This window comes from Mus caroli, unplaced genomic scaffold (assembly GCF_978045245.1).
Source record: "Mus caroli unplaced genomic scaffold, Mus_caroli_1 scaffold_1, whole genome shotgun sequence".
NCBI lineage: Eukaryota > Metazoa > Chordata > Mammalia > Rodentia > Muridae > Mus > Mus caroli.
The window spans coordinates 161,608,601-161,633,322 of NW_028227256.1; the positions used below are offsets into that span (position 1 = coordinate 161,608,601).

The 24,722-nt window shown below is 43.6% G+C and overlaps 2 protein-coding genes across 4 annotated transcripts in view; one reads left to right on the top strand and one right to left on the bottom strand.

Annotated features, from left to right (window-relative positions):
- The first annotated feature begins 87 nt into the window (after nucleotides 1–87).
- On the top strand, nucleotides 88–24,544 carry Scyl3 (SCY1 like pseudokinase 3). Of its 2 annotated transcripts, XM_021158149.2 has the most exons (14): nucleotides 88–481; nucleotides 3,788–4,002; nucleotides 4,912–5,097; nucleotides 6,660–6,773; nucleotides 8,900–8,956; nucleotides 10,042–10,144; nucleotides 11,262–11,373; nucleotides 13,809–13,886; nucleotides 14,764–14,903; nucleotides 15,865–16,049; nucleotides 18,810–18,981; nucleotides 20,248–20,406; nucleotides 21,412–22,091; nucleotides 22,835–24,544. In XM_021158149.2, exons 2-14 carry the CDS (start codon nucleotides 3,838–3,840, stop codon nucleotides 22,889–22,891), a joined length of 2,208 nt encoding a protein of 735 aa, XP_021013808.1. In that variant the 5' UTR covers nucleotides 88–481; nucleotides 3,788–3,837; the 3' UTR covers nucleotides 22,892–24,544. The 2 variants fall into 2 exon arrangements, with proteins under 2 accessions (XP_021013808.1, XP_085698679.1); XM_085842553.1 differs by lacking the exon at nucleotides 88–481 and having other exon boundaries at nucleotides 3,876–4,002; nucleotides 4,973–5,097.
- Nucleotides 23,350–24,722, bottom strand: part of Firrm (FIGNL1 interacting regulator of recombination and mitosis) — a 44,240-nt gene continuing 42,867 nt past the window's right edge. For both annotated transcript variants that reach the window (XM_021158161.3, XM_085842549.1), the window contains one exon: nucleotides 23,350–23,782. In XM_021158161.3, coding sequence (XP_021013820.1) covers nucleotides 23,588–23,782 — 195 coding nt within the window. In that variant the 3' untranslated portion in view covers nucleotides 23,350–23,587. The remainder of the gene's footprint in view (nucleotides 23,783–24,722) is intronic.

Genomic DNA, 24,722 nt, shown 5'->3' on the forward strand with positions numbered 1-24,722 from the left:
CTGGCTCAGCCCCAAACTCCTCTCCTCCTCCTCCCCGCCCCCTTACTTGTCTGAAGCCAGAGGTGGCCATTTTGGATTCGGGCGGAAATGAACTCAAAAGCGGCCGGTTAAAAACCCAAACATGAAAACCGGGATGCCCCTGCAGTCGGGCTGAAGACACACGCAGAGAGGCTTCCCTGTCGCCAGAGCCGGCTGCCGGGAGCAGGCGTGCGGCGCGGGCTCCCCTGGCGCCCACACCTACCCCGGTCCCGCGCCCTCGCAGCACCTGTGCGGCCGCTCTAGCTCGGTTCCGGGTTCGCGCCTCGGTGGTGGTGTCGGAGGAACTGAAGGCCCGGCTGTTGAGCCGCTTCCGGGCCCTCGGAGAGCCGCCGGAGCCGGGTCCTCGGGGTTGACTGTGGGTGGAGGAGCCGGGGTCTGAGCGTCGGAGCCAGCCGCGGGCCAAGAGGGAGCGGAGCCGCCAGCCTCCTCCCGCCGCCCGCAGGTAACCGGGAGCCGTGCGGCCTGGACGGCGGGGCGGGAAGCGAGCCGAAGCGGCCGGTTGAGCGCTGCCCCGGGGAGTTCGGGGTGCCCCTGTGCCCGGCGTCTCGGGTGAGCCCCGCCGGCCGAGGCCGGTGGAGGGCCGAGAGGCCGGGCCTGGGGTCCAGCGGGAAGGCCGCGCGGTGCAGGGTCCCCGACGAGCGTCCACACTCAGCCCCCGGGCTTCACGTGTAGAATAAAGACCACAACATCTCCCAAGGTCGCTTTTGCTGAGTTCTGGGATCGCTGCTGCTGCTGGGTTGGGGGACATGTGTGTGCTCTGAGCTGATGTCACACCTCGGAGTACTTTTAGTCCACAGAGACTACATGTTTTGCTTGTCAGCTAGCACAATGCGGTTGAGTTCCTGACAGGGAACATACGTGGCCGAGACAGGGCCGCTAGTAAGATTTGTCACCCAGGATCTAAGTGCCAACGAGTACATATCCTTAGGACTCTCGGGGAAGTCATAACCTTTGGCTCTTTGAAGAGAAGGGAACTAGAACCGAAGAGAGTCTCTACTGTCAGGAGAACTAAGGGACATACTTTCCCCAGAGGACACGTGGTATGTGGTTGAATACCTAGGCAAGGTGCTGCTCCCAAACCACAGATGGACCCTTCAGAAGCTTCGCCTGAAGCCAAAGAAATGAAAAGGATGGAAGGACATAGATAGATTAAAGTGTATCGTCACATCCTAGACTGTCAACTCGACGTTTCATTATAGAAAGTATAAGTCAGTAAAAATGCCCGTGCCATATTAGAATATCCTTTTCTACCTTCGTGTTTCTTTCAAAGCTACCTGGCACTATTTCATAGTTCCCCTCTTACTTCCCAAACCAAGAAAAAATACGGGGAGTTGGGAGTGTGCCTTAGTGCATTTCCATAAGCTCCTTTCAGCTCTGTCCTGAGTGTTGTAAAGCACTGCTGGTACCAGCGGTCCTGCCTCTTAGATACAGGCCTGGGGAGAACCAGAGTGACCGCCTTCTGTGTTCTCAAATCCAGTCCTCGGCGCCCTTTCCCTGCTGTGCTGGGCGCAGAGCTCTGTACAGAGCACCCTATTCGCTTCGGTAGAAACTGAGCCTTGCCTTTTAAAAGGTGCTCTTCCTTAGGGTAATAGGCAACTTATCACTGTGAAAAATGACTGGTTTTGGTAGCTTCCTAGTATTTTTGCAAATCTAAAGGTATTATGTTCGTATTTATAACATTGAGTTAGGGTTAATAGATAATCTAAGGGCCAATATTCCAACAAGGATTTGGCCTGCTATTGGAAATAAGTGAGATAAATGCCCATTGCCCCTACCTTTTGCCAGCGTGGCGCATGAATCTTAGTGGCCGCAGTATCCCTACAGGACTAACGAAAGTAATCTGGTTTTTCTGCCAAGAAGATACCCACCCGCTGTGTTTTTCCTTTATTGTTTAATTTTGAAAACTTTTATTTTGGAGTGAACCAAGAATGCAGGCTAGGTCCACATACTTTTCAAATGAACCCTTCCCTAACTCATACCTCTGTTCTCACTGGTGTTTGAAGCGGGGGTCAGAGTAGAAGTGTCCGTTGGTCTCAGGGAGTGTAGGCCCACTCAAGCCACACCAGGGAAGCCGCAAGCTCCAAGAAAGAGGCTTAGTCAGTGAGGCAGTGGAAAAACTGGATTGGAAGCCAGCTGCTCGTCCTGCAGGTGCGAGGCAGGGCCGAGATGGAGGATGCCTGTGTGTCTCTATAAAGCAGCCATTCCCCCAGCCTGTGCCTACCATTATCTCGCTGACCACTCACTTCCTTGGTGCCTACCACGTGTTTGCTTCCATGGGGTCCCAGCTCCACCTCCTGGTGACCCCAGCTTCAGAAGTGTTACTAGTGATAAAGAAAAACATCAGATCCGTAGAGGAGACAATGGTCCGCCCCTTCATTCTGGTTGTGGATACTAAAGATCCGGCTGTGACTCGACTGCTCTTTGGCCAGGAGGCAGGAAGAAGGGCCTCGCCGCCCAGGGACCACCGCATCCATGATCAGAGCTTCTTTCTCTGCTTGCATGCATTGCTTGTCTCTTGTCCCGGTAAAACGTGGCTGGTCCTTATAATTGTCATTCCTTTTTTATATGATTGGTTTTTTTGGAATTACACTTAATCATATCATTCCCCCCCCCCTTTCTCTGTCGTCCCTCCAGCCCTTCCCATGCATCCTCCTTGCCATTGTTCTCTCAAATTCATCGTCTCTTTGTCTTGTTGCATGTATGTGTGCTCCTAAATACAGAAGTACATCTTGCTGTGTGTGTGTGTGTGCAAGCAAGCAAGCGTGATCTTAATGTTGAGCACATGGTATTGACTAACCAGCTGGGAGCCCTTCCCTCTGGAGGAAAACGTCTCTGATTCTCAGCATCCCCTGGGTCCCTGTAGTTCTTCGGCTATGGAGGAGGTTGTGTGAGATTTCACTCTTTCAAGTTAGCTTGCCCATTGGTGTCCTTGTTGTTTGGGTCTTACTTAGGCGACCGTGTTAACAAGATGGTCTAAATCTCTGACTTTACTAGAAAAAGAAAAGTCTCTTACTTTTCCTAGGAAATAGAGTCTCACAACAAACTGCTGTGTTCCTCCTGTTCCTCTGGCTTTTGCAAGCTGATCCCAGAGCCTTAAGTGCAGAAATTGTGCTCCAGGTCTATGTGTTGGGACTAAGCGCTGCAGTCTCCTGTTCTCTGCAGTTTGGCCTATCACAGTGGGTCTTAAGAGACAAACTGAGCTCAGTGCATTTGATAATCTTCCAAGATTTTGAAAAAGCCAATATTCTATAGCTTCTCACCCTTATACGTTCTCATTCTCCCGATAGTAACGTGTATGCATCTATACACATTTTAAATTCAGTGATAGGCATGGATTTTAGCAGCATTACATAGATTATATCTGTGGCTTTTCTTCCAAGTACAAGGAAAATTAAAGTTGAGAGATTTGTGTCATAATTATGGCATTTGTATTTATCTAAAGGCTACTTACCTTTAACTGAAAAAGTTTATAAACCTTTATAGATATTTGTGTATGACTGGGTTTGGGGAAGGAACTACACATGACTGGTAAAATACAGTTTCTCTGAAGTTGTTAATTGTTAATTAACACGCATTCCTGATAACTTGCTGTTCGTTGCCCATTTGTAGTCTCAGATGCAGGTGTGGGCACTGCAGGAGTGAGTGGGTACCTGTTAGTGGTCACATTGGGGAAACCTGGATTAGCCAGCCTGGCTAATATTGCAGAGCGAGATTTAATGTCTCAGTTCGTTTTCTTCTTTGTTTGTAGAGCTGTTTGGATTTGAGGAGGAGCTGCAGAACTGCCTCACGGCAACAGGGATGGGATCAGAGAACAGCGCTTTAAAGAGCTACACACTGAGGGAGTCTCCTTTTACCTTACAATCTGGACTTGCTGTTTATCCCGCCATACTGCAAGATGGGAAATGTGCTTCAGTGTTTGTATATAAGCGAGAAAATGAAGACAAGGTTAACAAGGCTGCCAAGGTACTGTGCCACGGTTGTCTTCATAGCATCTTTGTTACAGCCACATGCAGAAGTAGTTTATGACTTGGTGTTATAAAAACAGTTGTCCTGTCTCCAGCATACTTTCACTATAGCCAAAGACCCTCACAGAACTCAGTGTAATGGTTTTTAATCACGAGAAAGGTAGGCAGGTGATTTCACATGGCTACTCTAAGAATGTCTATCCTGCCTCTGGATCTTGATGAGAGACCTTACAGGATCATTGACTTGGGGTGGGGGGCTCCATTTTGGCTCCACTAAGAAAGTCCTTGGCCCCTGGTCACTGCTGCATTTGGTTGAGATTATTAGTGCAGTCAGTTTGCTATTTGGTTCCATGTCAGGGGATATTGACAGCTTAGAAGAAAATGACCTGAGCTGACATGATTAAGCACACGATCTATCCTCAGCATACACACATCAAACAAACAAACAAACAAACAAACAAAAAATCCACATAAAACATATGATCCCATCTTGTAATAGTATTCAGTAAATTAGCCAATTTTTTTTTTAAAGCAAGGCCATGTCTTGGTAGTTCCTTGGATAACCTATTTTGCATATTATCTAAATCACATCTTCAAAAAGTTTCTAGAGAGAAAACGATAGTTGAGTGCATGAATGAATTCTTCAGTGTTTACTGTAGTAGGAACAGGAAGTTTTCAGTGTTAACTGATGGCTGCTGTGATTGAATCATGGTCTGTATCTCTGTGAGCTCCTTTAGAAAAGTCAGTAGGTGTAGACCATCTCTTGTTCTTCTTGAAGTCTGGGGGAACATAGGGAGGTTGAACAGACCCTCGGGGAAAGCGTGGCTTTCATCACAGTGTGTGTGAAGCTGTAATTAATCTGGTTTGAGTCATTAACGTCACCAACTCTTCTATTTGTGTTTTAAAGCACTTAAAGACACTGCGTCACCCTTGCTTGCTAAGATTTTTATCCTGTACTGTGGAAGCAGGTGGCATTCACCTCGTCACTGAGAGAGTGCAGCCTCTGGAAGTGGCCTTGGAAACCCTGTCTCCTGCAGAAGTCTGTGCCGGAATCTATGACATACTGCTGGCTCTTATCTTCCTTCATGACAGAGTGAGTGATGTGTCTCCCTTCATTGATGGGGACTGAGGCCACCATCTGGGTGGTGGCACTTGGGTAACACTGAGAGGAACAGAAAGCAAGTGGAAGGAACAAGAGATGTCACAGATAGTTTGTGGGACCAGCAACTAGTTCTCTGTCCCTGAGCAGTTCCTTACATAATTTTATTTCAGCTAGCTGTCATATACTTCTTGTTTTAGGTAAGCCTTTGTCTAACGACAGCTACAGCCAATATTTGTTAGGAGAAAGCTTTGGCAGTAATGTTGCTATAAACCAAAGTTCCTGCTTGTTTTCAGAAGTTCTACTCCATTTTAGCTTTCAAAGGAAGAAATAACCATTCCTTAGGAAGAAACGGTATTTGCATTTGAGTGGGTGAATCCCGTGGAGAGACAGCCTATAACAAGGTCGTGCAACTTTTGTGCTTGGCTCTGGTGATTTCTGGGGTTGGTCCTGCTTCTCTTTACTTAGTTTGTTGTCAGTGTTTCTGAGCTGTTGTTTTCTGGTGCTTACATCTGAAGCATTAGGTCTTTAGCAGTCACTGTTATACACACTAGTGCCAGGCTCATCTTAATATCTTAAAGCTGTTTCTACAATGGGAGATTGGCTTTCCAAATATCATGTGCAATTTAGAATTTCTTAGAATTTCAAAGTCTATTGACATTTGCGTGGCAACTAGAATTATTAGTAATGCTTCATTGGGGAGGATAACTCTAATGTATATAATAGAAAAGCAACAAGATGAGAGGAGCAGGTTAGATAGGTCCCATCCCTGGGTCTGACTCTTCTTCTAGAGGCAACCGCGGGGTACTCAGTGGATCATTCCACTGCATATCAAGCACATGTTTGTATGTCTATTCTCTCTCATTCTCCTGAATGGACACATCTCATACATACTTTGAGAGTTTTCTGTATAAAATTGCAAACCCATTGGATCATGTGAGTAGCATAGTTAGTGTACTTTTCATTTACTGAATGATTCCTGGTTTGAAAAGGAAACATAGCTAGTCACCTGTGCCCGTTCTCTCCCATCTTCATACTTACTTGGCTGTACTATGGTTTGCTTTATGATTTTAGACTTGATTGTTCTGTGGTCTGTGGGAAATTTCTGGAGGTTCTTATCATTCCATCTTTCTCTTCTGACGGTTTTTTGTTATTGCCTCCTGACTAGCAAGCTTTCCATTGAAGTGGATCTGGGTGCCTGGTAGAATCTAGGCCAGAGGGACTTTAGGAGAGAGCGTGGTATCGTCTTTTTGTGTAAGGTATTGGAAGCAAGTCGTCCAGGCTTTGAAGACTTGTGTGTATTTAAGGACATGTGTGGCTCCTGAGACACGGGACTGACAGCATCTATACATTGGCTTCCATGTCTTCTTTGACCTGCCTGCTATTCGGAGCTCCCTATTGTCTGCCTTTCTTTTAAGCACTGCTCCATTTGCTTTGCTGCAGGTGCCAGGATCACATTGCTCTGTCTACGGTAACTAGTATTTAATTGTTTAAAACCTTCAACTATTGGGGTGCCAATCTTCTTCCTGTTCTGTTTTTATCTCCCCCCCCCCCAGGGACATTTGACACACAACAATGTCTGCCTATCGTCTGTTTTTGTGAGTGAGGATGGACACTGGAAGCTTGGAGGCATGGAGACTGTTTGCCAAGTTCCTCAGGCCACGCCAGAGGTGAGCCAGGTGCAGCTCCCTTCCTCATGGAGAGGTGGTGGTGACTTGGCATGGGGTTCTTCCCTGGGTCCTTTTCTGCATGGCTACCATGATTTTAGACTTGAAGATGTGAACTGTTTGTTAATGCCCGAGTTCAGAAAGTTAAATTGCAATAGTTAATCCTCAAAGAAGTATGAGGTTCATGTATTCCCTTCTCATTTAGTCGGTCAGGAATGTAAGGCTGAGAGGTAGCCGTCTACTACGACATGTAAGCCAGTTGCCTGCCTCTCAGTTCCTTCTAAGTACTTGTGCCGCACATGGCTTATGCTTACTACTGAGATCAGCTCCATGGGTCTCTCTTCCATTCCAGCAGTTGAGTGCCTTATTTTTATTTCTCTACCTGGAATAGTACCTGTCTATTATGAGACCAGAGGTATTCATTGAACAATGTCTAAGGTGCTGTGTCAGTACACTGTGTTCTATTGGAATTGTGGGCTGAGTTGTTGCTATCACGGTACTTCTATAATTTTGTCTGACAAGTCTATACATTTCCCTCCTAGTGCACAAGCTGCACTATTCTCTAGTTTATTATCTTTCACTATTTGTACTCTTTTTAAAAGAAAAAGCTACTCCCTTTTTAATGTCTCTGTGAAAGTGTTGACTCACTGTCTCTTTAAAAAGGTGTATATATATACATATATATATATATGTATATATGTATATATATACATATATATATATATGTATATATATACATATATATATATATAGAGAGAGAGAGAGAGATCGAGAGTGTTTGTGTATGTGTGTGTGTGTATTCATTCTACATCTGGGCAGGTGCCTAGGGAGGCTAGAAGAGTGTTGTCAGATCCCCTGCAGCTGGAGTCAGGCAGTTATGAGTCACCTTACGTGGGTGCTTGGGGTCTGGAAGATGAGGAAGCGCTCTTAACTGGCCTCTCTGGGATGTATTGGCTCAGTCTGTCTTCTGGGATATTTCTACACTCAGGCTTAGTAATGGACACGTGCATGAACTGGTACTCCAGTCTGTTGCTGCCAGTTCTGTATTCTCTTATTACTTCTGTCTGCTGCACTTTCTCCTCTGAACTCACCTCAGATCTAATTAGCATGCAGTTCATAGCATAAATGCTTTGCCATGGCACATGCGCAGTGCCCCTCACAGGCCTGCCCATGCTACCTCAGCTCTGTTTAGCACCCTCAGTTCCCGAGCCGCTGCCTATGTGGAGCAGCTCTGAGGCTCCCCTCTTTCCTGATGCGGCTCTCTGCTGTACTGGCTTCTTCTTTACCATTGTCCCCTAGAAAATGGAAACGCATGTCAAGTGGAGCCTAAGTCCTGTCTCTGAACCCTTCCCACTCTGAAAGGATTAATCTCTCCTACTAGGCTTCTGTGGCTGGCACTCAGCAGTTTATTAGAATTGTCAGCTTCTCTCTGGCTCTGAGCACTGCCTGGGGACAGGAGAGCTACTGCATTCACTGCGTTTTCCATTTTCCGCATGCTAAATGCCGTTTGGCATGTAAGCTCTTCAGAAGTAATCTTGACTAGGAGAATAGGTGGACCTAGTCCCTGGTGTAGCTATCTGCACAACCCACAGGAGCCTCAGATTTTATGACTTGACAGCAAAACTTAAGATTCCCATGATTTAGTGGTAAGTTGTATAATAAATTTTTGTTCTGTGATGAACAGTTAGCTTGCTTGCTTTTTAAAAACAGGATCTCCCTGTGTTGTCCAGGCTGGTCTTGAACTTACAGGCTCAAGTAACCGTCCTCCTTCAGCTTGCTTCCTAGTGAGCACTACAGGCATGTGCCACGTCTGACCACAGCATCTTTTAGTCATTATTATCTGTGTGGGAAAATGAATAGCTCAGGAGCCTCTGACAGCAAAGGTGTCTCTCAGGCCCTCTGATGGGAAGAGGAGCTGACGTTTATTCTTTCCCTCAGCCTTGTGCTGTGCTGGGAGCATATTCACAATGAATCAGGAAGGTTTTAACTTTTTATACTAAATGTGTAGCTTCGATTGAAAGGTTTCATTTATGGCTCCGATTCTACTGCTGTTACTTTTATAGATTGAGCTAAGAGATTAATTTACCAAGTATGCATATGAGTTATTTTGAATTGTCTTTTCTGTCTAGTTTCTCAGGAGTATCCAGTCAGTAAGAGACCCAGCATCCATTCCTCCTGAGGAGATGGTAAGTAAAGGCCTCTTAGTGCAGCTGCAGGTCAGGCTCTGGGTGCAACGGAGTACAACCCTACAAAGACCTAAAAAGTGCAACCCTTCCCATTTCCTCTGTCCATTCCTCACTACATTATAAACTATACATGCCTCATGATGCCTCTGACATTGAAAATGCCCGAGGTTAATTTTACTATCCCAGTTAAGGAACATCTTACAGTTTTGTTTGTATCAAGATGGAGATGTCCCAGTGTGGCCAGAGATGGTGTTTATTTCACAAGACACCATTGCTGCTTTCCTGTAGGCTGTAATTATTGGGGAGCAGTAACCTCATCCGTCCCGTTTGTCTCTAGCTGGGATTGTGTGACATGTGGCAGAGTGCTTGTTACTGTCATGGTGAGGAAAGACCATTTAGTACTTAATTTAAGAAGCATTGCCCTTACAAGTCCTAAAATATGTGCCAACCTCCAGATTGTTAATATTCTACAGGAAATGCAGGCCCAGCTAGGAACTTAAGGTTTAAAATCTCAGGCTCAGCCAAGTCTGTTTTATACACATAGACTTTGAAAAAGTTGAAAACAAGAAAGTAGCACTGGGCATGGCAGATTATAAGGAAAAACATTGTTTTATGACCTTTGTTTTCATCGTGTACATATATACATATGTATGTATATTAGCCTATGTATTATTTATATATATAATATATATACATAATATAATACATGTATAGCATATACCTATGTGTGCATATTAGACTATATATAATATATTTTATTCTGAGCTATGGTCAACACATTTCAGAAAGCCACAGATATGTATTATGATTTTTTTCTTTTTGTTCATATACAGATATGTTTAAGTCTTTGATAAGTCCATCAACTAGTAGTTCCAGGTCTCCATTTTGGAGAGAGACCTGCAATTTCATTGGCATACAGTGCACACCTATTTTTCATACACTTTGAACTAATAATTCCTAAAGCCTGTGGAGTGTGGTTAAAGCCATGAAGTTAGGTTTGAGAATAATAAATGCAAACAAGGGGGAATGTTGGAGACAGCTTATAAAGCAGGGCCTCTTGTTCTAATAGTCTTTAACGCATTCAGTCTCCAGAGTTTTCAGCCCTTCCCGAGCCCCACGGCCACGCCCGGGATGCCTATGCCTTTGGAGCCTTGGTGGACAGCTTGCTCCCCATCTTCAATGAGCAGGGTGAGTTGGAGTGGAGCTGCTGCATGCACAGACTAAGGTGCAGAGGCATTCCTGACCTGCTCGCTCTGCATGGGGATCCAAGGACTGCAGGCTTCAGTACAGAGGGAAAGCGGCTGCCTACCACACAGCTATTTAGACAGCAGCAGCAGAAGTATGAACAACAGAAAAGAACTTCAAGTAGGAAGCCCTTTGCCCAGGGTTGTCCCTGCTGTAAGTGGTTATCTCCTGGCTTTGTTACTGAGCTGTCTCGCTGTGAAGACAGGCCCCAGTAACTGAGCTCTGCTGGCCTGAGTGGTAGTGTTTTTATTAAATTAATTTTAAAATCAGGCCCAAAGTTTCTTTATGCTTTCAAAGCCATTAATTTTTCCTATTATAATTTACTTAGTGTTTTTTGTTACGTGCCCTTTTAAGGCCAGGCTACTTAAAGACAGTTCTCTACTCCCTTCAGTCTCCTCTAGTTGCATGCTGGGCAGCCTGTGTCAGTCTCCTGGGATGGCCTCTAGGACATAACTGCACCTGTGTCAGTTACTGTGGTGGCTGCACTTTCGATCCTTTAGTTGCCTCTCATTCTGCTGACACTTCCCTCCTACAGTATCAATATAGCTTTTACCTGTATGTGCATTGTCTGGTGTTAGACGTGCCTGGTTGCTGTCAACCTGAACCGTCCCTCCTAAATGCGAATTAAGCCCTAGAGTTCTAAGGCCTTGTTGGTTTTGGATTTTTGAACTAACTACTCTCCATCACACCTATGATGGTGGCAAATGTGAAGATGAATTGAAAATACAGACATTCAGTCAACTCTCTTGAAGAGCCTACCCAAAAAGACCCTTCCAGCCTTCCACCTTTTGAGCCATCCTTTTGGATCAGAGGTGTGTTAACAATCAGGAAATGGGAGCATGGAGAAGGAAGGCCCCTGGGGTAGTGCGGGCTGTGCCGACAAGACAGCTTTGGAGACCTTCCAAGGCGTCTGGCCTGAACGAGCAGAAGTCATGCAGCAACAGCCAGGGCTCTGTTTGCTTGGGCTTTTTCAGGTTGGTTTTTGCTCTCATCAGTCTCCAGCTAGAGAGGTCCGAAAAGAGGGAGAAGGCCTGGAACTAACTGTAGCTCTGGATTTCAGTTTCAGCGGACGTTCTCTCCAGCTTCCTACAGACCCTGCACTCAGCTCTGCTGAACCCCACGCCCGAGTGTCGGCCAGCACTCAGCACCTTACTGTCCCATGATTTCTTCAGGTGAGGGCATCATGTGACACGCTACAGAGAGGGAAAGAGAGAAGGAGAGAGAGATTGGTTTGCCTTTCAGGTTTTTATCACAGAAAGTTTGAAAACTTCTTAGCTGTCATGAAGGAATTATATCCAGATTCCGTAGGAATTTTGATTATAAAGAAACTAGTCTGTGTCAAATAGTTTTCAGCTGGAAGCTAATTGAGAACGTAGATAAAGTTGATAAGCATGGCCCCGCCTTATGCTGCCACTGCATTATGGGTGTATGTTCTCTGAATCTGTCTTGTTGAGAGGGGGCAGGTTTGTGTTTCGTCTGGCAGTAGACGGTTCCCTTAGTCTCAGTGTATAGGCGTTGGTCAGAGGGAAGGGCACAGAATAAACACCCCGGGTTCACAGATGGTTTTGAACCTCAAGGTTAGTTTTAATTACGTTTTTTATTTCTGTAACCACAGAGCTTGTGCCCAGGTTAGTTCCATGTTTGTGAGTTTTATTAACAAAGCTAACCCATGTTTCTTAAACAAAGTATCTTTATGTGTTTGTACTTAGAGCTTGGAAGGGATCAGAACAGAAGGAAGGCTACAGCCTCCCCAAGGAAGATGAGGCCACTAGAGAGGCACCATGTGGTGGGGTGTTACTAAGTTAGTGCCTGTAGTCACCACAAGTACAGTTGGCATTTATGTTTCTGAGAAAATGTTTTGGACTTTTCCCAATATAGCAGGTTCCCTCCTCCATTTCTTAAATTGGCAAATACAATTGTATATATTTGTGTTTATAAGTCTGTCAACAATTACTATTATTATTTTCTTGTATTTGTAGATGATTTTTAGAAATACTTTATTTCTCATGCTATCATAGTCTCTATAAAGATAATTCATTATAGTAAATTGTTACCACTACGCGTAACTCAAGTTCTTTAAGAACTGTGTAATCGTGCAGAGGAAAGAAAATCATCAAAGAGCATTCCAGGCCACATCAGACATCCCTGTGTGGCACAAGGAGCAAACTGCCGGAAGCAGCAGGGTGGAGCAGGCCAGCTCCCTCCCTGAGGCAGTTGCTTCTGTTAGGTTAAAGCGCTTGTGCATTAGTTCCGCCTCTTTGGGATACACAGGTCCACTTCGATTGGACAGGAGTCTTTAAAGGTTCTTTGTTTTTTAGACTTAAAAAAATTGAAACTCTGCGACAAATGGTACAGCCTAGAAATACCAAAGGAGGAAAAGGATGTGGTGGACACATAAAATAAATGTAGGTGGTCTGTTTATCGCTTAGGGCCATGAAAGGTAAACAACTGGTCTCTTATGAGACGTTTACGATTATGAGCACATACATTTATAGTCCACATACCCTACCATTTGCATGAGAAATGTAAACAGACATAAAGATGTGGTATTAAATCATAAATGCAAAAAGTTCACTGGAGCACATATTACTGGTATGCTAAGCATTTCAAGCATCGCCCTCAAGCAGCACATGACACAAATCACCTCAACAAACGCAGAAAAAGGGCTCACGTCGTACAAAGTGGTCTCTTGAGTTTCTGGTGTATTTCCCCTGTCTTTTAATTTTTCCACCATAGAAAGGTATGTGTTTAGACTGTTTTCAGTAAAACTACTGGTCAACACCAGGCTAATGAAAATTAAGTTTTGGCAAAGTTAAAAGTAACACGAATTTTTATGTGGAGGAAATCATGGAAGACAGGGCCTTAATAATGAATTGTTCAAGAATCACATGTAGGTGTCAGCGTGAAAATGAAGGCAGTATCTGTGCATGCCAAGCTGTGTGCTTAAGTGCTGGGCAATATGGTAGGATATGCTAGGACGGTATGGTAGGATATGGTAGGATGATAAGGTAGGGATATGGTAGGATGGTATGGTAGGGATGTGGTAGGATGGGAGCCATGCTGTCTTGGAACAGAATAGTTTACAGGTTTGGGACTATCTGTAGACTCTTCAGAAACTGGCCTTGCCGAGGTCCAAAAGTTAGAAAAATGAGAAAACATTGGTGACTTCTATAAAAGTTCCATTTCCTAGATCCTCTTTGATGTTTTCACTTCACCACAGGGGACTTGGGGATCAGCAGCTTCTTTGATAGTGCCACTTCTCCCAGGGTAGTCCACTTAATCAGTGTCCTGTGACAGTGAGAACATTGGAAAGGTGTGGTCACTGCTGAAGCCTAAGGACATCAGCAAGTGCCCTCCATTATATCCTCTGACAGTAGGCTCCTCCATTATGTCCTCTTACGGTAGGCTCCTCTATTATATCCTCTTACGGTAGGCTCCTCTAGGCTTGCTTTTTGTTTCTCTCATAAGCACTTTGAATCTGTCGTATGGCGTGTATGGCGTACATAGAGAACGTTTCTTCATTGCAAGTCCTGGTCTGGTCTGTAATGATGGCTTCAACACTTAACATGCCTTTTACCTTGTTGTCCTGCTTTTTCCTCACATTTAGAAATGATTTTCTAGAAGTTGTGAATTTCTTGAAAAGCTTGACATTAAAGAGTGAAGATGAAAAGACTGAATTTTTCAAGTAAGTTCAGAAAAAAAACTCTTAAATTCCCTCCCTTGAGTTAAACCTATGTCACCATGTGAGCGCTGTCGGGCTGAGTTAGACTTCTGACTTCCCAGTGGTTATTGGACCTCCCTACGTGTGTCATACTTTCTACCGTGGCCTCCCTACGTGTGTCATACTAGGACTCACTGTCCTAGTAATGCAGACGCATTTACACTAGTAACTTAAACAGAAAGATGTGCCAGCTTTGCTTTGCTTGGAGTGGAGAGAGAATAGCTCTTCTAGACAGAGAAACAGCAGAGTGAGTGCCCCAAGGTGAGACCCACTGGGATTTGTGTACCAGATGGCAGCACCTGATCCCTGCTGGCCAGCAGCCTTCAGAGCAAAGGTAAGTGGTCCCTGTATGACAGGCAGGCTATTGATGGGATTTGTAGACAGTGAGCTGCTTCTTGCCTTGAAGCCACAGAGAGAGTGAATGGAACTGAAATGGCTAGAAGTCTCTGTGCTGATCACTGTGTTTGTGGGGGCAGAGTTAGATCTCATGAAGCTTGGCTTGGTTAGTACATCGTAGTTCTGTAGCCAGAGAGGGGCTGATGTAAGAGCGATGATGGAGGAGATCCGGAGAGAGGTGAGATAGACATGGTAGAACTAGGCCAGGGAAAGGAACACTTGGAGTTACAGTAAGGCTGGAGACTGAGCCAGTGGGCGGGAGAGGGAGAGGATGTTAGAGCAAAAAAACAAATAGCAAGGAAGAGAGGAAGCAGATGCACAACAAACACCATCAGCTCCGGTGTTGACCGCATCGGCAAGGCTATGGGAGAGCCAGAGGGAGAAAGCAAGCAGGGAGCATCACCAGGTGGGAGGCTAATGCCATCGCTGCCTCATTTGTCCTCAGGTTTCTGCTGGACCGAGTGAGCTGCCTGTCAGAAGAATTAATAGCTTCAAGATTGGTGCCTCTTCTGCTTAACCAGCTGGTGTTTGCAGAGCCAGTAGCTGTTAGGAGTTTTCTTCCCTATCTACTTGGTCCTAAAAAAGGTGAGTTTTTTCCCTAGTGTTACTAGTTATTAAGGAGTTTGGCAATTATTAATCCATTTTCTTGGGTAGGGGTATCCTAAAGTTAATGTTTGGCTCTAAAGCACAGAGCAGTAACTCCTCCCTAATATTTTAGCTTTAACTCAGGTACCAAAACCCACAGGTAAATATGGCACATCTTCCATCTTCGTATTTTTGTTTTTTCCTGAATGTGAAATGATGCAGTTGCTTTGAAAGTTTGTCTTTAGATGGTAACACATTGGGTTAGAGAATGTATTGTTATTAATATACTAAAGAATTTAGAGTTAGGTTGGATCCTACTTTGAGAATTCATTTTCTTAAAAAAAAAATGTAAGGAAAGACTTAATTTTATGCGCATGAGTGTTATACTTTCATGTATGCATGTGCCCTACATGCATGTCTAGTTTCCATGGAAGTCACAGGAGGGCACTAAATCCCCTGCAACTAAGAGTTAGGGATGGTAGAGCCACTATGAGAACTGGACCTGAACCTGGGTCCTCTGCAGTCAGTACAGGGCTCTTAACTAGTGAGCCACCTCTCCTGCCTTGCAGGGTTGATTTTCGTAGATTATGTCGCTCCTGCCGATATTATGGGTAGTTACTTCAATTTCGAATTGCATTTTATCTCTGGATTGAATATTTTTATTTTAGTAATGATTGTTCCTTATAGCTTTCCATCCTCCCACTGTGGATTTTAGAGGGAGAAGCCATGAATCACCTCAGCACTCATTAAAGATCTGCCTTGTGCCAGACTCACTAAGCAGGAAAGGAGCAGGATGTAGAGAACGCTTGAGATGGAAAAGCCTTGACGTTATTGAACCCACAGCAGAAACACCTTAAGATTGCAGCTTAAAATTTAGACAAATACATAAAACATGTATAAAGTTCTGGACTCACTCTGTTCACGGAATGACTCTTGTGTCTGTACCTCTGATTTGGGGTAGAGAATGCACCAGGAGAAACTCCTTGCCTGCTCTCGCCAGCGCTGTTCCAGTCCCGAGTGATCCCAGTGCTTCTCCAGCTGTTCGAGGTGCATGAGGAGCATGTGCGGATGGTGCTACTGTCCCACATCGAGGCCTACGTGGAGCACTTCACTCAGGAACAGCTAAAGAAAGTCATCTTGCCACAGGTCAGAGCCAAGTTGGCAGTGGGAGTGTGTCAGACCTTTGTCAGAGCAGGCTGAGGAGCCTGAGCACGGGTGCTGCCACTGCAGGGAAGGACAGGGGAGGTTGTCAGATAGTAACTCACAAAGACTCAGACAGCGGGTGAGATCCAGGGTTACTAGAGTGTGAAGGGCTCAGGTGGTACTTTCAGTCGTGTCTCAGTCTGTGAACAGTTAGGATTCTGTGTGCTAATTCTTGGAGGTAAATGAATGAGAAGACAAAAACAGGCCTAAGTGAAGTCATGGCCATTCACTAGCATTTCTGGGATGCTTTGTGAACATAACATATGATTGTCCATAATTACATTATGGTTTTTGCCATAGAGATTTATTGTCAGTGACTTCCAACCTGTTTGTCTGCCATAGGGAGCGCTAGTATTCACTCACCCAGAGGTTCCAGGCTTGCATTCATTTTTTATGCTATATAAAATTATCACAGAGGCATGAATCAAAACAACAGAAATTTATGTGAAATTCTGAAGAACTAAAGTGTAAAATCAAGGCATAGTCAGATGCAACCACTTCTAAGGGCCTGCATGTTATAAGCCTTGATGCTCCCAGCAGCAGTACTTAGTATCTCTTGTTGAGCAGCTGTATCAGCAGTCCACACTCATTTTCATGGAGCGTTTGCTCTAGGACTGGTTTTTGGGGATCAGGGGAAGTGGGGTGAGATCATGGTCTTAGTGTATAGCAGAGGCTGGCTTCAAACTGCTAGGATTTCAGGTGTATGTCACCTTACTGACTTCACCTATGTATTCAAGGAACATGTAAATGACAGATGGTTCCTTTAGGTGACACCTTAGGATGCCAAACAGTTCCTTAACTCTCATGAGTCTTTGTATTAACAGTTTAAGACTTTTGGCACTTCCTATGATGTTAGCTAAAGCTTCAGTCCTCAGGGCCTCAGGCTGACTTCATGATACCTTGAATAGCTGATAGGCTAGACTTCGCAGGGACCTCAGGATACCCAAGTTTTTCTCATCACTCTCGAGGATAGTCTAGGTTCTTCTCCTACCCCACTAAGTCACTTACCTCGGTTACTGCAGTGTGGGCTGACAATGTTGTAGAAGCAGGTCATTGGGGAGCTGGCTCTTTGCGCTTAGATACGCAGGAATGAGTGTTAGCCTGCATGATGTCAATTTAGCAGAGAAATGCGGTGCTCTAACTGAAACAGGTGCTACAGGCTGAGTCCAGAGACTGAGTTGGGTGCTCAGCATGTGAAAGACAACCAACTGTCATAATTTAGAAAACTGAATTATTAATAAGTTGTTAAAGTAAACAACTACTAACTTCAGTAGCTATTCTTTGGTAACTGTAGTTATAGGGTAACTGAGTCAAATTTTGTGTGCCATAAAGTAGCCGTGTGGAAGACAGGGCAAAATCTGTTGATTAGCTCAATTAAGAGAAGACAAAGTGGGGGGAGAGGATGCTCCAACTGGCTTTCTCACTGTAGAAAAAGGTGCTGAGAACAGATTGGGCTTAGGTGGACTGTCTGTGAGTAGTATATTAAATGATAGAAGCAGGCTCTGGTTTAAAGCTTTACGTCCAGGAAGTGGCTGCTAAGTTACCACTGGACTGTCACCAGGTCTTATTAGAATACCTTGATCTTACATAAATGAGAATTAGCCACAAGTCCATGATTAATTGGTCCAGTTATACTGAGAATGACTTGTAAAACTATGTCAAAGCAATATTCTAGATAATATTAGGAGCCAGGTACTCAGGCCCTGCTAATCCACTTTCCCTTCTAACATAGAACAAAACCTGCTCCACTATCTTATCCATGGTTTTCCTTGTTTAAGGTGCTTTTGGTTGCATATAACTAAAATCCACATAAAGCCAGCTAAACACAAAAGAATAGTAACTAAATATTATAGTGTACTAAAAGGCTGTCAGACTACCTAGCCTGGCTTAAGGCTGCTGGGCTTGGTTTCTTTCACTCTGTCTTACCTTTACTCTGAACACAAGCTCCTCATTGTTTTGGTGTTACATGACTGGATGTCCCATAACTTGCCATAAGTAAGGTTTCCTGTCCTTATTTTAAGCAAACTGGATAGTTCCTTGAATTTGCAGCTAGATGACTAGTGGGAGACCATAATTAACTCAGCCAGTGGGTGCATGTTAAATATATACAAAGCTCTGGTGGGCTCCTCCCATCTGAGTATGCATAAAGAATTATAGAGTTTAGACCAGCAACATAGCTTGTCAGTCCCTAGAATGATCTGAGTGTGCTCTGCAGAGCAGTGTTGCTCCTGCGCTGTTAATGTTCCATAATGAAGAAAGTATGAATATTTATATGTAAAATTGTCATTTGTAGCAGTTGGGAGTTTTTAGTTTCCAGTGTATTTCATCAGGGCTCTATCTTAAAAAATACATATATTTGTATGTATGTGCCTTCATTTATGTGCATACATACCTTCCACAGCTCATGTGTGGAGAAGGACAACCCATGGGAGTCAGTTCTCTTTCCACCATGTGGGGGGATCTTCATGGTCGTCAGGATTCAAAGCAAGAGCCTTTAGCCACTGAGCTGGCTTGCCAGTCCTGGTGTTTTGTTTTCTTAAGTAGCAATCCAAGCTGGACTGGGAGGGATGGATATTGTTTTCCTCCCTTAGAAGGTTGGAGAGCCACCAACCTTAGAAATTAAATGTCGTTCATTTGAACAAGCTTTATGACTGCAGGCAAGAGGTAATGGTTGTCTACCCTCATCCCCAATTTTGCTCCTAGGTACTACTGGGCCTTCGTGATACCAGCAATTCCATTGTGGCAATTACTCTCCGTAGCCTGGCAGTGCTGGTGTCTTTACTTGGACCAGAAGTGGTTGTGGGAGGAGAACGAACCAAGATCTTTAAGCGCACTGCTCCAAGCTTCACCAAAACTAGTGACCTTTCCCCTGAAGGTAAGACTAAAAATTATTTTATTAGGTTTTAGTATTATATAATAATACAGGTTTATGTTGAAGTTAATAGACAAAAAGCATGAGAAAAAAGTTGAATTTCTCTTTTCAAACTCATAGTGGGTACAGAGTAACCTTTAATGGCTTAAGTGAGAATCCTTTTTTGCAAACCCATGAGACAGATAACTGTTTACATACGATTATTTTAATGATGCTATGTACAAATTTATTATTTTCATGTATTGTATATTAAAGATGTGTTTCCACGTCATCGCATAAACGCTACCTCACTTTTCTACCTGCCTCATAGTTCACTGAATCCAATTCAGTGAGTTAGTGATGGCTGCTGTTTGTGCTGCTGGATTTTTAGTCAGTATGTACTAGTATTGTTAGAATACTTACACATGCATCTTTATATGTGTGGTCCCACTCCCATAGCAGAGTCTCAGAAGCAGACTTTAATGTAGGTTAGAGGATATATTTGAATTTTAGTAGGGACTAAAGACTTGTTTTTTTAACACTAGATGCTTAAGTTACTTTGTTAGACTACTGGATAAAAGATATTTTTGAGTACTTCAGGAAATCTTTCTTTGTTTTGTATTAACAAAATTAGCCTTTTTGCTACTTTGTATGACCTTGAATAGGACCATGATTTCATTACAAAATCCTGGGTCTCTAATGCAGTTCCTTGGATTGTAGTGCCAGACGCTGAGCGCTGAGGGTGAGTGAAGAAGAGGGACAGGTGCTCTAGAGAGCTGAAGCCTTAGAGTGACACTTGACTCCCCTTACTTACCCTAGCTTTAAAGTAGGGGAAATATTCAGCTGTTATTAGAAATCTTTCTGATTGACATCTAATCTTAAGTGTAAGTTTCCTGGTAACTGTTAAGCCTGCTTTCCTCACTCACTGTCAAATACCTCAACAGAAAAGTTATTTTCAGTGTATAGTTTAGTGGTGCTAAGTCATTATTTTGGGCTTGTACTCTTATTAGCCTTTTATTCTTAAAAGGAAATTAGAATCATGGTCTTACATTGCTACCAGAACAATTTTAAGGACTGAAATTTTATCTATGCATTGCTTCATAGTTCTGTCCCATCACCAAGTGGCGACGGAACCTGTCTTTAACCTCAGGAGACAGGAAGCCCACTTAATAATGTTTTTTTTCATCAAATATTTAATGATGTTCTTTTATCTGTGCTACATGCACCCATTTCCCTTGACTGTTGCTCACCAATCATGTGCTAGATGTAAGCACACTCCTCTTCCTTCAGGTTCTCCCATGCATGTTGTCTGCAGCCAGCAGAGTCGGGTCTCAGAAGTCTTGGAGAACCCCTCCTCTAAGGTATCCCCTAAATGGTTGTCTGGCAACGTGCCCAGCAGCAGCGGGCAGCACACACAGGAAGAATATCACAGTGCTCTCTTACAGACAGGTAAGACTTTCAACTCTGTTCCCCTTGCTTTGAGCTATTCCTGAGAAGATGAAGCTTCAAGTTTGAAAACCAAGTACACTTTGGACTTGCTTTCTTGTCTGACCTCTCCAAACAGTTGGTTATAGATCTACTCCTCCCACATGGCAAGTTAACATTACTTGAATTCATTTTTGTATCAGATACCTTGGTATTCTGATGCCTTCTGCATCATAATATACCAAAAGTGAAGAGTTCTATAAGATGTTAATAAAGACATATAGCCAAAAATGTTAACTAGGATGGGAAACTGGAGTAAACCTAGATCCCTCAATACCTGATGACATTTGAGAAAATCTGTTTTAAACTTATTTGTGGGCCAGACAGATAGATGGTTCAGCAGTTAGTTAAAAGAACGAATTACTCTTGCAGGGGACACAATTTTGGTCCCCAGCACTGGCCTCTAACTAACTCCAGCTCCAGGGCACCCAGTCCTCTGACGTCTGTGGGCACTTCACCCACATGTACGCACACACAGTTAAAGATGAGTCTCGAAACAGTCAAATGGGCTGGTCAGATGGCTCGGGAGGTAAAAGCTCTTGTGGCGAAAGGCTAGCAACCCACGTTCAATGAAAAAGTAGAACCAACTGCACTCTGTCCTTTGCGTATGTACGCACCCAGATCCCCTCCCTGCCAACCCCAGTAAATAACAAACAAACAAACAACAACTTACTTGAGCACACATTTCTAGGTGTAATCACTACCAAAGGATAAGACTGATTCTGTGTTGATCTGTATTTAAAAGACGGATGCCAATGGGTGTTTGGACATTTAGTCAGTGATCTAAAGATCCGTTAATTGTGACATGGTGTGCCTTTGAGTTAAGTGCCACGTGGATTTGGAGAATTTATTTGGCATCTTTATGTTCCACTGCCTAACTTTTGCTAGTGTTCATGGATATTTCCACTTAGACCTACTTATTGCTTGCTCTTAAGATTTCATGAGACTAATTCTGGCATATACCCATAGGTGATCAGTTTTCTCACACCATTAAATTCCCTATGAATGGACTCTCAGATGTGAAAAACACTTCAGAGGACAATGGAAGCTTCCCCGCAGGTTCTAATAAGCCTGAGGAGTGGCCTGACTGGAGTGAGCCTGAGGAGCCTGAGCACCAGCCTGCCAGTATTCACACATGGCCCCGAGAACCCTGTGATGTAGCAGAGTCCCAGCACACAAATCTGAACGCAGAGGAGTTGACCTGGGATGATTGTGAGTCTAGCTTTGGCACTGAAATAAACACAACAGCTACAGCCTCTGCTCCCGTGCCTGTTGCCTCAGGAGGACAGACAACCTCTGCAGCTTTGGTTCCTCTCACTGAAGAGTCAAAGCCTTTGCAATCCAGTCCTTCCTCAAAGACCAGTCATAGACAGCATGAGGAAGTCAAGCCACCCCAAGTGTCACAGGAAAGACCCCTGAAGGCTCGATCAGAACTTGGTTTGGGAGAAGAGTTTACCATTCAAGTAAAAAAGAAGCCAGTACAAGATCCAGAGCTGGACTGGTTTGCAGATATGATCCCAGACATTAAGCCTTCAGGGACTTTTCTTATTCTGCCTGAACTAAGGACAGACGTGATGGTCCCTGACAAGGATAATGTCTCATCAGTGATGCAGTTTTCCTCAAAGTTTGCTGCAACAGAAATGACCGAGGTGAGTTCTTGCTTTGTAATAAACGTGCTAGTGTCAGGGTTTCTCTCACAAGTCCTAGCTAGCAATAAACAAGCATTTTTATCAACGAAAGAACAGAGTACACAGCTGACTAAAAATGTTCAAAGTAAACCCAGAAATAATACAACCAGTTCCTAGGAAATGATTTCAGAGTGCTGCAAAAAAGGAACTAGTCCTTCAGGCATGCCCAACCTGTTAACATGACACAATGCTATCATCCGCAGTGTTCATGGTTCAGACTTTAAAAAAAAATCAAACTGCCTCCTATTCTGGAGGCCTGGGTTTGATTGCTGGCTTTCTCAGGATGTGTCACATGAAATGGTCTGTTAACTCCAGTTCCAGGAGATTCAATCCCTCCGACCTGTACAGGCACCAGACACAAGTGGGGCATAGATATATGCATGCACATCAAATTAAATAAATGTCTTTTAAAGATACAAACCCATTTTATATCTTCTGTTTTGTGCCTTGTGTATAACTGTCCTTGGCCACACCTGGGTCCACCTGCTAAGTGAGTAACTCCTCGATGTGGGGAAAGATTTCACTGTATTGCACACTTACTTTCCAATGGGTGTGGCTTTTAACATCAGCTTGCTTTTAACTTTTGGTAACAGCTTTATCGTTTCTTATCATAGGCGTTCTCTCTGGGTCATTTTAAATGCTTGGCTTTTCAGATGTGTATACAATTTGCCGCAGACAGCTAGTGTCGGTGTGTTCTGTTACAGGGAGAGGCAGAAGGCTGGGAAGGAGAAGAGCTAGCCTGGGAAGATAACAACTGGTGACAATAATGAAAAGCTTCAGGAAGAATTCTCAAAGAATTAATACCTCAAAGCAAGCTGCATGGATGCAAAACCCCAAAGCAGCTTGTGTTCCCCACACCAGGAGCTCTTTTTTTGCAGTCTGTGCCAACTCAAGCAGAGACCAACCTCAGGTTGCTGACTAAGTCCTGGTGGCAAAAGGCTTCAGTGCCAGATTCCAGGAGAAAGTGCTGTGTGCACTTGACTGAGGCCAGTTTTCATACAAAGCAAATAGCTAAAGAAGTGCTTTTTTCCAGGACAATTCTGGAAGAAATAAAAAATTCAAGCTGGTAAGCTTAATTTTGTGCCATTTCTTTAAAAGTAAAAGAGTAAATTCTATTATGAAATAACTTAGTGGAAAAAGAAAACAAACAAACCTAGCTGTAAATTATAACTTCAGACTGCTAAGGCTCCTTAGGCAGTTTGTCTGTTTACAGTCTGTCCCTCTCCTTCAGACCTGAGCAGTTACTGCTTCATCTGTATTACACTGGACCAAAGCTCTCAATGAGAAATACCCACCCTCATCTCCCATCTTGTTCTTTATGTCAAATAAAGATTATTTTCACATTTACAAAAGCTCTTTTATGTGCTATGAAAATATACAAACATAATTTACAAAACACCCAGGCAGGCATCTGAAGAGTCAGCCCAGTTCTGTCCGATACACAGTCCATTCATATTTTACCCTGTAAGCACACAGCATTTTAGCTTCTCGATCCTTTCTTGCAGTGCCTCCAGTTCTGGCAGCAGCCATGCTGGAGCAAGAGAGTGTTTGAGTAAAAACTCAGTTGTCTCCAAAGCCCTTGCTGCAGCTTTAAATATTGATCTGTATTCTTCTTCAAAGGGCAATGTCTGACGGGCTCTCTTTGTGTGAGGCTGGAAAACAAGGAAACCATGAAACAAGTAATGCATAATACTCATTCTAAAAATAATGTAGGAGACACTAGTCATAGGGTCAGGAGGAGGGCAGCCCCCACTTGTATGAATAACAACCTGAGCGTGCTAAGTACTCTCCGTGCCCTGACCTGTGTGTGGCAGACAGGGAGAGTCGCACCGTGCAGCGGCCCCCATGATAAACACTGTCTTGTCCAACAACTCCCATGAGTAGTCTTTAAAAACATCATTAAGGAAATAAACATGAATTTCCTAATAAGTTTGTAAATGCTGAGAGCCATAATACCTTTCAACATGCTTTTGGAGCCAGTTAAGGAAAACTAAGGCTCCAGACATCTTGCATAGAAGGGGAAGACGAACTGAGACATATCTTAGCAACTAGTTTTTCAAAGGGAAGTCACAGTTTAAATTCACAGGGCTTATGAACTCAACTGACTTAAATTGAACTTTATATATATTCAGGCCTACAGCTACATCCAAGAAAACAAGTTACTACTGCACTATAAACCTAGAACATTGTTTTCCTTATGACCCTATTCTATCACCTGTGTTCAAAACACAATTTTGAATGTATGTAGTCGTGTGAAATTTCTGCCAATTAATAGGTACATGTGATATTTGAGAAAAGTGATTATTATTGATGAGATGAATTGAACAAGCTGACATCTGAGTGTCAGAAAATGCACTTATGTCATCATTGGTACAATATGCAATTACCAATAATAAAGAGTATATTTGGTATAATGGTTACAATTATTTCTTGTGTTCTTGTCTGTGTTGGTAACATTTTGGGGAAAGTGTATGGTTTTTGATGTACAACTACCATAAAGTAAGAATTTTACCTGTCTACATTTTATTTGAAATTCAACATGAGGACAAGAATCAAACTAGTTTATCAGTAATGAGGGCAGATTCCCTTGTT